Here is a 12,802-nt window from a genome sequence, read left to right on the forward strand (position 1 = left end):
ATGCACTACTCTTTTTGTCCAACAAAACCATGAACACTTTTATAACTTGCTTCCTATGAAACAGATCTTTCTTACTGGATGAAAAGAAGCCTAAACAACTTCCTTTTTTCATTTGTATAGGGCAACTCTGCAGGCAGTAATATTCCCTGAGCAATTTTTTGTTTACCTTTGCTTAGGATTTCTTCCTAAGGCTTTTCTCTAAGGCTGTCTGGACTCTCTGACTTCCTGACACACTGTTTCCTTTTTGTGTCTCTCCATTGTTGGCGCAATCTCTTTGAACTCCAGTCATTCTTCAGCTCTCTTCTCTGCTTTTCACCTTCATGTACAAATGTGCATTGGTTTCTCTGCTGCAGAGTATGACCCTCTTTAGTTATGTTGGCAGTGCTGTGCAAGGGAGGTTTTTACCTTTAACTGGTTGCTTGTGTGACTGTGTATATTTTATTTTAATACCTTCATAACTTCATTCCACTTCCTATATTTGCAAAAGTAAAATGGTGCATGCATCCCCCCACACACATACACAGACATATCCAGGCTCTGAAGCAAAGAAAAAGTGGGTTAAATAAAAATACAGAATGAACAGTCCTATTTAGAGCTATCTTTTGACTGAGACCCCTTGTGGTAGTACTGATGAGGTCAGTTGCTGGAGTGAAAAAACCAAAGCCCCTCAATTGCAAGAGTTTGAAAGCACCGCTACATAACCCTGTACAAACCACAGAGATTGTTACTATGCAGCATTATCATGGATGAGCCACATACAGCCAATGCAGTTACAACAAAAACCAGAGGGAGGAATATTGCTTAAAGCAACTCACTTTTATTGACAGTGTACTGTAAGGCAAGGAAAAAATGTTTGCCAGATTTTTTAAAAAGAAGGCTTGCAGCAAGAATGATCTGCAGTTCAATGTATTATTGAACTGTCAGAGATACTCTCTTTTATAAATCCAATATTTGTCTTCCTGTTATATATACAAAAACTCAACTTAAACAAGCACAAAACAGAACAAAGTAATGGATTTGCATATGAAGTTTTGTTGATGGTTCATGATCTATTAAACAAGAGAATGCACATATTCTTTTACTATAGAGTTACAGTTGACTAGATTTAAACTTAAATATACCTCAAAACGCATAAACCCCCCACAAAATACAGATAAGTTCAATACCATTATTCTAGAAAAAAAATCTAAACAATGTTCAACCATACAATGGGAAAAAACACTGACAGATGCCAAGAAAGCTGTATTTCATAGTCAAAACTAATTTTGCATTTTTGGTGAAGGCATCTGTGTGTTTTCACTGGTATATTCTGACCATTTTAGATTAATATCTTGGCCAGAAAAATTTGCAAAATACTGGCTTTTGTCTGTTTTTGAAAGGATATATTTTTGAAGTGGTGATGTAGATAAACTGTGAGCCTCTTACAAGATCTCACATCAGGCCATGTTAGAGCAAACTATCATTTCCATAGGAAACAATGGTAACAGAAAGGTCCCAGCTCTGCTAAAAACCTAGTCAGGGGCCAAGCAACAAAATCTGCAACCTCTTAGTTCTTCCCTGAGGGAAGGGCACAATTTTACCCCACATTTTCTGACAGCCTTAGATTTGGGAACTAGCGAACATGGTCGTGTTTTGTGGCTCTCCTTCTCTGCCTCCATATCTGTACAGCATTGGCCTTTCACTGGAAAAGCTTTTATGAAAGGAGAGCTGCTTTTCACTGGCAATAATGTAGCGCTACTGGTGCCTTGTGAAACAACTGAAAGCCAACATGCCAAACATGATGTGCTGGGATAAAAGGGACAAAGGTACTCAGCCACAGCACAGTGCCATGCCTCACCTTTGCAGGCCTGCAGCATGAGCAGTAACATGGGCAAGTAAAATTCTACCTATGCAGTCAAAACTGAATGTATTTTTAAAGACATACAATATTACTTTGTAATTAGAATCGCCAACATGCTAATTTTTATCACAGACAAGAAGAAATCCTTAGGAGTACACAAGAAAAATGGGACCCAATTAAAAGAAGAATAATGACACTACACATATATGTAACCAGTATATGCTGAAAATGAAGCATAAACCCATGTTTTACATGTGAAAATCTTCTGCTGGATGCCTAAATGCACAGTTTTTCATGTATTTTTTTCCTTCCCTCCCCCCCCACCCCATTTTCTCTATGAAAATCAAGCTCTTTGCATAATTAACCAAACCTCAAAGATATTTACATTTTAAAAGCCAATTCTTCACCTTCTATTTTTAAAATAAGTAATCCTGTATCTTGCATATTTTAAAAAAAGGTCCAGTGAAAGCTTAGAATTGTAATTCAGTATCTGTGCTTAGTAAAAATACTTCCCTTGAACATGAAGTCAGTGCTGACCTCTTCAGGTCATTTGTGAATAATAAAATTTTTCTAAAGAAATGTTACTAAGTGAGGAAAACAAAATGAGAAGAAATACATTACCCCTGTAAAGTGTTGCCACTTTAAAGTATGGTAAAGGTTGAAGGAAAGCGCAGAGGTGTGTATATAAAATTTTCACTATGATTTTACAGAACACATGACACCATTCAATGCTCTGTCTGCTAAAGGCATTATAGTCTTTCTGGCTTTGTTAGTACTGCTATAGTATACAAGTTTCTTAGAGTACAGTTAGTACCTACAGAAGTCAATTCTAACACAGAAGTGTGGGCTACACTTCATATGGCAGGGAGGATAAGCGTAAGAGAAAATTTATGACATTGATTTTAAAGAAATCATACATCACAGCATCTTTAATTCAGCATAGAAAATTAGATTGTGATTGAAATTACTTAAATGCTTCTCAGATATCAAGAAGGTCCTCTCCACTCTCATCACTCTCCACAGTTAATTGTCTTGTCCACCATTTCTTGACTTCTGATCCACAGGAAGCAGCATCAGACATAGGATTCATTTTGCATGCAACAGATTTCATAGTTGAACGTCCACCAAAACGGAGGTTGACTGAGGACACTGAATGGCTTATTGGTTTGGGGGCTAGGAAATTAAACAGAAAGTTCAGAAAGTTCTGTTTAGAGATCTGCTTCTTGAACATTTTTGCTTAGAATTCAGGTATAGATATCTAGCTAGACTAGGGCACCTTTAAACTGATTTAGTTCAGAGAGGGTAGGGCTTTGTTCTAATTTGTTTGTTTGTTTGTTTTCCCAGGTCCAGATGTTCACACTGCTCCCACTAATCTGCTGGCAGAGCAGTTTAACTGAGCAGTGCCTCATTTCCTTCTGCTGTGATAACTGATGCAAAAGATCTCTTCTTATCCAGCTAATTGCAACCTAAATGATTTAGGCAGAACTTACATGAGCTAAGCTGCTGGCAAAACAGTGAAAGTAGTAAATGTGAAGAACGGGGGGTGGGGAGGTGCTTTTAGGATTGGCAGCTACATCTAGAAAGTGATACTTTACAATGGCCTAGGGGTTGAAACAGGTACAGGTCGATGGTATGGCACATGTCTAAGTATAGAGGCCCCCCAGCTGATCTTAATTATGCTATTCATGATCTTAAATACCTGTCTTTGCTGGACTGGACGCTGACTACTTATAATACAGCTGTATTGTGCATGGAAATGACCCTCTTTTTTAGGACTATCCACTGAGGAATGTTCAAAACTGACACAGACCAGATCAGTGCTAAGAAAGGAAATCCTTAGCTATTCATTTTTTTAAGATTCCTCAGTTGTAAAACCTGTGCAGTTGACTATGACTCCTCCTTAGCATGCTTCCTCTCACTCTTTCTCTCTTTTCCAACAAAATGTTGATCTTTGCTGCTCAGTGATATTTAAATGAAGTAATGGATTGAAAGCTTTCTATTAAACTATCCTGTTTCTTGGACAAGTACACTGGCAACAAAAATAGGGTCAATGGTAGTCCACAGAACAGCATTACTGTCCCTCCTGCTTCCACTTAGATATGATCAGGGTCTGAACAGTGGCAGCCTTTGAGGGCAGCACTCTGATTCAGAATAGGACTGACTGATGTAAAAGGTCCTGAGCCAATGTATGAAAAAGTAAAAAATGTAACCACTTCACAGGGCAATGTTTGAGCATCCTCCAAACTTTCTGAATTGTGAAGAAAGGAAGAAACTGCTTTATTCCAACAGGCATGAGGACAGGAAAGCCCTGATGTAGGTGCAAGCAGCAGCCAGGAGGGAGGATTGTGAATCATGAAGCCTTCTTGGCCTTGCTATTGCACAACAGAAATTTTGCATGTGGGGACTTTACTGACAAACCTTTTTCACTTACCTGATGGCAAGCGCCATTGTCCAAATTTCCGCTGAGGTTTCCCAGCATCTCCAGCGTCTTGTCTATAGCCACCTCTGTCAGAAAGTGTCGGGCTGAGGAGCTGTTGCTGGCTACTTGTCTGGACAGAGAAAAAGGAATCTCAGTTATAGCTCCCCTAGGTAACCCTAGAAGGGATACCTTTCTATCCTGTTTCAAGCTTTATCAATGAATACAAACAAAACATATTGCCATTGGTTAGGGCAGCATGCTTTCTGCTCTTTAATACCTCAGAAAACTACTACTAACACACAAAAGCAGAAAGGTCATGTGGGCTCCCAAAGGCATTTGTCCTGTTGAAGGGTATGAAATTATTCTCAGCCTACTACAACCATTGTGGAAAGCCGTTATGTTGTACCTTCTATATTTCCTATTCTGCTCAGAGGTCCCAGCATGCCCAGTGTTCTCCCTCTCAGTGTAAACACTACTTCAAAATGTCTGAACTGGAAAGCTTCACATCTCTAAGCCTCCACACAGCTCATGCAAGAGCTGAAAGCTGGGGCTGACAGAGTGGTACAGCTGAGTTTGCCCTTTATGGTGATGGCTAGACAGCTAAATATGTTGGGGAATTTCTGCCTTAGAGCATCTGATGGCAAAGACTGAAACAAAACAAAGTATTATTTTTTAATTTTTTTTTTCAGTTAAAATGATGTTTAAAAAAGAACAAATAAGAAATATGGAAGTTTTCTGAATTTATTATGAGTAGTTGATAGTTTTCTGGATAACATACCTCTGGCTGCACACTGTTATCTTGATTAAGAGCATTCATATCTTCACTTGGCTGTGTTGTCTCAATGCTGGGAGGATTCAGAAACCGGCTCAGCTCCTGCTGTTGGCTCTCTCGCAGGCTGTGGATAATGCTGCACGACTGCTGCTGTTTCTGTCAAGGTACAGTATGTGATGAAGAAAATGTTGTCATTGCTCTGTCACACCAAAGTGTTTGATTTTTTTAAAAAAAGTATTCCAAATATTTAACTGAACAGTGAGCACCAGCTGTGAATTCCAGGTACATCAACAAAGATCCATGTATTAGATGTTGCTATTTAAATAAAGTGAATTCTAGCATATTTCCAACCTTTAGGGAGTAGAGGATGAAATTTATGAACTACATTAAGTGGAAGGCACATTGCTCAATCAACTCTAGGTTGATTTAAACCTAGAGTTTAAACACATACAAAGTTTTGAATTTATCATTTAAAAGTTCTTGCAAAGAAAAAGAAACGAGGAAATTGATAGAGATTCACAGGGAATTACATAGATTCATAGAGAATTACATGAATGCAATGAAAAAATTCTGATTTCTTTCATGGGCTTTGGAGAGGGCTGTCAATAAAACTGAATCAAATAGTAGTGAAAACCTTGGGACTAAGTATAGATTTACAGTACAAATAGAAAAACAAACCTACTACCATTACAATTTTACAATCTAATTTTCTTTTAAATTAAAATAAACAGCACTTAGGAAGGGTTTCACTTTCCTGGGTAATTTTCACATGATCCCTCTAGGGAGACTTAGAGAACAACAAGAGAATTTCAAAATATATCTTAACTTCCATAATTACATTCAGTTTATAAAAGGTTCATAGAATGTGAAATGATCTGAACCATATTATTAGAGTGAAATGAATAGCATATTTACTTTATCATAGTGTAGTTTGGTATCATAATGAAATGAACAACAGAGTTGAACAAACCCAGAAATGAGAGCTGAGATTAAATTTACTGCCATTATTATCACAGAGATAAAATCAAAATGAAACTATGTATCATTGAGCCCTGATGTTTCAGCTGGAATTTACATCATATTCAAAATATCCAGCTAAGTATTTGTATAAATTTACAAACAGAAGACAGATGCCATGTTGACAAATCACTATGAAAAATCTTCTATCACAAGAAGTAATTTTTTATAAAAACAAAAAATATATGTGTCAAAACCTGGAGTCAGACTCATACTAGCTGAAAAATCAGTCATCAATGCAACCATGTTGTGACTTGGTCCATACACCTGCTTTCCATGTAGACACTGCTCATCTGCACACACAGTAACTGTAATGGCTCACTCAAATGATTTGTCTTAATACAGGCTCCATCTGGAGAGTGATCTACAGGTTTCTCATCTGCCAGCAGAGGCAAGGAAATTATACAATTACATTACGTGAGGAAGGATTAGGCCTATAAAATTCCATCTAATTTTTTTTTTTCTTAATTCCTTTGACTTTGGTCTCTGCATATGCACCTTCCTGTATTGAAAAGACAGATAAAGTTTGGAAAGGAATATAGTTTTTGCCTTCAAAAGATGCTTATTTTTGTAGCACTGTAGAGCTGCAACAAACAGCTCTATTTTTGTAGAGCTGTAACAAACTTTTTTTTGCTCAGTTAGCAACTGCTACATACTTCAAATAAGTATTATCATGACTCCAAAGTAAAGGAAGCATAGGGACACAGATTCCAGCATTGTTGAGCAGTTCAATTGATGTAACCATTTAGATACTGCTTTAGCTTGACTTACTGCTCTGATTCGCTTTAAGCACTTTTTCAGCCACATTCGTATGGTCTGTTTGGCCACCTCCTCTTCTATGGTATATTCCAGTTGCTCCCTGGCAAGCAGCTCTTCCAGTTGAAGACTTTTTCTGATATCAACGGACCTATATGAAAGCATGCTGGAAGAAAAACAATTAATTTATATTTAAATTCTGGTGTCTTTGCATTTTTTAGAGAATCAAAGTTCATACTTAAGACCTTGGTGCGAAAATACATAATTCAGGTGTGCACAGTAAATTCACATTTGAAGTTAAAAAAAAATTGCTGAGATGATTCTAGAAGAGACTTACTGTGCTCAAAACAAAGACCTTATCACCAACATCCAGCTGTCCTGTAGGTGAACTGCTGAACTGTAAGCAATTAGGGCATTTTTGATGGTTTGGGTTTTTTCCCTCCCTAAGTGTTTACACTTGGATAATGTTCCCATATCTATTTTATTTCTAGTCAGGCTCACTGTCATGTTGCTTCACTTGAAGGTACATTTCATTAGTTGGGATACAAGAGGAGCATGTCACTGTAGTTTGTGACAAACCTCCTGCAATGAAAATGTTAAAATTACTTAAAGCTGATTCCCTAGGACCTGTGTTTGCCATCACTAATATTTTTGTAGGGAAAAAAAGGGAAATCTAATTTTTGTAAAACATTTAAAATTACAGGGCCTCTGGCTATCAGTCTTGCCTTCTCCTGAGCCTAAGTGCTACCTGATAGCCTGGAAAGAAACACAGGCTGTTATACCTGTTCTAAAATGTGGAGAAAATCTCAGTGTACCTGAGCACGTCGTGAAAAGTGACATCGCCACCGTTGTGGAGCCGCTCCATTTCATAGCACATGTGCTTGAACAGCAGCTTGTCCTTGTCGAGATCCACCTCCAGCCTGCCTCGCAGAAGCCTCAGCAGGAATTTCACTCGGAAGGTAGGGATTACACCCTGTGTTAAATTGCACAATTGATGGTAAATTATTACTGTGATCTAACAACCAACTCAGACATTCAACTTGATCGCTGAGAGAAAAACTATTTCTCCTAGCATATTTAAGTCACTGTGAACTCATTGCTGAAGAATGTGCACACTCAGCCAGTTCTTCAGCAAATTCACAGAAGTCTTTGTGATTATTTGACTCATATACAATGAGAATCTATGCCGTTCATTTTGCCAGAATTTTTCAAAATTGCTTGGGGATTTAGTTTCCCCATTTGCATTCATCTGTAATTAGAATCATATTCCCAAAGAGCTGCCTCTGTAAAATGGAAATTAGACCATAGTTTAAACACTCATAGGCGTGTCTATAATTTGTTGTAAACCTGTGCCCTTCTCTGTGCATCTCTGAATGAGCAAGAGAATGTTGAGAGTTTACTGGCTTTTTAAAGGTTATCTGCTCTAAGAGGCAGCACATCCTGCACTTTTGGTGACAACCTCTATCTGTTGCTACAAAATTAAGACTGGGTGTACTTCCCTCTAAAACTGTGGTATTCACAAACTTCAAGTATCTTTTGTTCTGTTAAATGAGCCTCATCAGAACTATTTTTGCTGTAAGGTTCTCCACATCAAAGAGATTCTGTCAGTGCTGGGTACCATGGATTCAGAACTTTCTTACCCTCATGAGTACAGGCTGCAGCTTCCCTCTCCAGCACAGCCATGAGCCAACTACAGACAACCAACTACTTTCACCATAATGTTGTTCACACTCAAATATCAGTGATGTCATGAATCATTCAGATTATTATTTAATTTGTGTGGGCATTTGAGCAGCTCAGTCTCCCAGATGTTATTCTCATTTCAGAATCACAGAATGGTTGAGGTTCGAAGGAAACTCTGGACCTCACCTTGTCTCACCCCTCTGCTCAATCAGGGTCTCCTAAAGTCAGGATCAGGTCCAGATGGCTTTGAGTATCTCCAAGGATGGAGACTCCACAAACACCCAAGGAAGACCTGTGCCAGTGCTCAGTCATCATCACAGTGACAAACAGTTCCCTGATGTTGAGAGGCAGCTCTTGTGTTTCAGGCTGTGCCCGTTGCCTCCAGCCCTGTCACTGGGCATCCCTGAGCAGAGCCTGGCTCTGTCCTCTTTGCACCCTCCCTGCAGATGTTTATACACATTGATGGGATTACCCTAAACCTTCTCCAGGCTGAACAGTGCCAATTTTCTCAGCCTTTCCTCTCAGGTGACTGTTCCAGTCTCTTCATCATCTTTGTGTCCCTTTGCTGGACTCTCCAGTATGTCCATGTCTCTGTGTACAGGAGAGCCCAGAACCAAACCAGGATTCCAGCTGTGGCCTCACCAGTGCTGAGCAGAGCAGAAGGACCCTCTCTGCCTTGGCCTGCTGGCAATACTTTGTCTAATGCTGCCCAGGATATCATTGGCCCTCTTTTCTGCAAGGGAAATGATGGCTCATGTTCAGCTTCGTGTCCACTGGTGTCCCTTAAAGGTCTTTTACTGCCAAGCTGCTTTCCAGCTGCATGGCCGAAGCATGTACTGTGCCTTGGTTTATTCTTCTCCAGGTGCAAGACATGGCAGTTTTCCTTGCTGAACCTCATGAGGCTTCTGAGCCCACTTCTGCAGCCTGTGAGGGTCCCTCTGGATGGCAGCACGACTCTGTGCCAAATCAGCCACTCTGCCCAGCTTGATGTCATCAGCAAATGTGCTGGGGGTGCCCTCTGCCACTCTGCCCATGTCATTAATGAGGATATTGAGCAGGACTGGAGCCAATATTGACCCCTGGGGCACACAAGGAGTTCCTGGCCTCCAACTAGAACCTGTCCTGCCCACCCTCACCCTCTGGGCCTGCCTGTGCAGACAGTTTTCAGTCCACTTCCTCTCACTCAGCCCATACTTGATTAGCCTCCCCATAAGAATTTTGCAGTGCTGAAATCTCAGCAAAGATCTTCTTAAGATCAGACACAAAAAAATGGATATGAATCTGCAGACTTCCAAGGGACTAACTCTCAGGGAGCTGGGAGGAAAGATGCTATTATATTGATCCTATAAATAGTTATGTTTGTTTGTAAAACTGCTATTATAAGCACTTCATAGAATACAGGTTAATATGTGAAGGGCCATGAAAAACATTAGATCATGCTCACATCTCAAATTTGAACAGTAACTGCTCAGAGAATTTTGTCACACTTTTCTCCCCTCATATTCCTTTTCAAGAAAAACTGGAAATTTACTGTATCTCTTCTTATTATCAAGAAATTATTATTTCTTACCTCTCTTTTGTCATCAACCATGTTCCATATAATTTGAAAATGCCTTAGGTCATTATAACTTAAAAGCTGATCTTCTTCAGTTGAGTAAAACAATGAGAAATTCTCCACAATGATAGCTGAAAACCACAAGAAGAATATACACCTTAAAGAAATCCTGTAGTTACATTGTAACATCTAGTTCTGTTGTGCAAACTCCATATTAACAAATGCCTGTATGCTAAGACAAGGAGTTTAAAAGCATAATATACTGTCTTGCTAAACCAATATTCACCATGCTTTTTAAAAACTGTATCTTAAATGCTGGTGAGATGCCTAATCTAACATCTCAGATCAATTAAGTGAATTCCAGTGATGTTTGAACAAAGATTAACTGAAGAAATAAGAGCTGAGAATCAGTGTTCTGTAGGGCAAGTCTATTCTACAAATAGAAAATATCTCTTTGTTCCAAAAGATTTCCTTCCCAAATTTCCTGAGATTTAGCCAAAGAACTATCAAAATCATTATATGCATGCAAGGTAACGCTGAAGGTACAAGGTAGCCTCATACTGAACAGCACAACAGCCTCACATCTAACATACTACATGCCAAGATATACCTTGTTGGTATTAATGTCTGTTTTCACTTACCAACAAGCAAATTTAGCATGATGTATGCAATGATGACATAGAAGGAACAGAAATACATGAGAGCACCAGCGTAATTTCCACAGTCTGTTTTCCAGTAGGTGCTGTTATCTGGTGTACAAAATGGAGGCTGAACCTTCAAAACAAAAGAAAACAAAGTAAAAAAAAATAATTATAATAATCAATCTAATATTTAAGACTATTATTTCTTTAAGGCTTCCCAATTACGGAATAATACTGTGAGCATTACTGTGGGCAGGTTGTTTCTCTTCCATTAGTAGACAGGAAACCAGGAAAGAGAGAGAGTTATGACAAAAAAGGCTGGGGCATAGATCTTACCACCATATAAAGGGCACATTGTGCCTCATGCCATTATACAGGAACAAGCTGGTGCTTTGAAGCACAGTGATTTTCAAAATGTTTCTTCCCAGCTCATTACTTTTAAAAAGGAGAGGCATATGATTTTCCTTGCAATGGAAAGCACAGACAAACATTTACTTGGGCAAAATATAATGATTCAAGGAGGAATTCTGAGGTCATCCAGACTATCATTCACATGGAATAAGCCAACGTGCAGGAATCAAAGACAAGGTAAATCAGAATAGACACCTTGCCCCAGTCAAAGCAGAGATAATAGTGAAAAAGTGACTTACTGCATTTCTGATTTTGAAACCATCTGTTTATTTTTGGTTTTAAATCATCTAATGGCCCAGCTCTATGAAATATTACTCTGTGAGTATGAGACTGGAACTGCAATTTGTGCATCATATTCTGAAGTTTAGTGAACATTATTTTCTTGAAGTGATAAAGGCAAGCCCAGCATTCCTTGTACAAAGTTATGATACTGAAAACAGTTTAAGATGGAATGGTATCTTTCATTTCTTGTCTACTTATCTCTGGCAGTATTGTAATTACCATGCAGTCATGCATAATTTTGTTCCAGTCTTCTCCAGTAACTATCCTGAAGAGTACAGTAATAGCCTTGCCAGCTGATGAAAAATTTGCATGTCTGTTTTAAAAAGAGAGAGAGAGAAAGATTGAGAGTGAGAGATCATTTCACTTCCCAGAATTAAAATGTTGGCAAGAAAAAAAAAATTCCATTTTCTACTGTTCTTCTATTTTAAACTAAAAATAATTACAGTATTATTTGAATGAGTCCATTGAATTATTTATTTAATGACTTAAGATACAATAAATGAACTCTAGCTCAGAAGAGGTCTGAGTATTTTAGCTCATTTTATCAGAGAACTAAAGAAAACTCAAGGCCAGGTCCCATTTCCTGTCTCCATTTTCTTCTGTAAGCCTGATGATAACTGGGAAATCTCTAGCTAACAGCCAGTTCAAAGAACTGCCTCCCTTCTGTATCAGCCTATGGGTTCTGTATCAGCTATATGGATCCTGTTCTTGGGTGATGCCAGTAGGATGCAGTAGGCACACTGTGTTTCAGCCTCTTGTGGGCTAGCACAGTACTGCTTCCATCATACTTCAGCTGGCATAACGAAGAGCAGCTCTCAGTCTGCTCTGGGTTGGATCAGGTGTCGTTTGTCCAATGCACAAAGACTGGAAAGATGGCTCAGTGTCTCCTATCAGAAATTCTGCTTAGAGGTCTTCAGCCAGACCTGCAGATCTGCCTGTTTTTTACCACAGATAAACTTCTCTAGCAGATGTGATTTCTTCAGGGTGTTTAAAGAACATCCCTGTGAGGTGGGAACTCCATACTGTACCTGTTAATGTTCTCTCCATATTTCACTGTACCAAATAACACCACTCCAGCAAAAGCATAACAAAGAAGCAGTAAGAACATGCCCACTATGATGAAGAAACTCTTGTACATGCTGACAACCACAGTCAGGAGAAGCATTTTCAGTGTTACCTGGAAAGACAGAGAAAAAGCAATCCATGACAGCATTCAGGAAAGCAAAGACAAAACATAAATGTGAGCTTTTGCACTTGCCATTTTGACAGCAAATCCTTTAGACACATTCATTAATGGATGAGCTCAGTAAAATGGTACATTGTGAATGTGATTTGAACTGTGTTTGCTTTTACTTGTTACAGACATCAGCATATCTTCCTCATTCACAAGGTCAAGATGTTGCTCCTCAGAAAGTAATATAGGATA

The 12,802-nt window shown here is 38.9% G+C and overlaps 1 protein-coding gene across 1 annotated transcript in view; it reads right to left on the reverse strand.

The window, feature by feature from the left end:
• Nucleotides 1-795: 795 nt before the first annotated feature.
• NALCN (sodium leak channel, non-selective) overlaps nt 796-12,802 on the reverse strand; it is a 223,498-nt gene continuing 211,491 nt past the window's right edge. The window contains exons 37-45 of the mRNA XM_054271392.1: nt 12,405-12,553; nt 11,596-11,689; nt 10,684-10,816; nt 10,058-10,173; nt 7,620-7,777; nt 6,820-6,970; nt 5,038-5,187; nt 4,272-4,389; nt 796-3,013 (exon numbers count right to left, since the gene is read on the reverse strand). Of these exons, the coding sequence (XP_054127367.1) occupies nt 2,820-3,013; nt 4,272-4,389; nt 5,038-5,187; nt 6,820-6,970; nt 7,620-7,777; nt 10,058-10,173; nt 10,684-10,816; nt 11,596-11,689; nt 12,405-12,553 (1,263 nt within the window). The 3' untranslated portion in view covers nt 796-2,819. The remainder of the gene's footprint in view (nt 3,014-4,271; nt 4,390-5,037; nt 5,188-6,819; nt 6,971-7,619; nt 7,778-10,057; nt 10,174-10,683; nt 10,817-11,595; nt 11,690-12,404; nt 12,554-12,802) is intronic.

Source organism: Melozone crissalis, unplaced genomic scaffold (genome assembly GCF_028551555.1).
Source record: "Melozone crissalis strain CALT ecotype California unplaced genomic scaffold, PUWL_Pcris_2 ptg000013l_1, whole genome shotgun sequence".
Classification (NCBI taxonomy): Eukaryota; Metazoa; Chordata; class Aves; order Passeriformes; family Passerellidae; genus Melozone; species Melozone crissalis.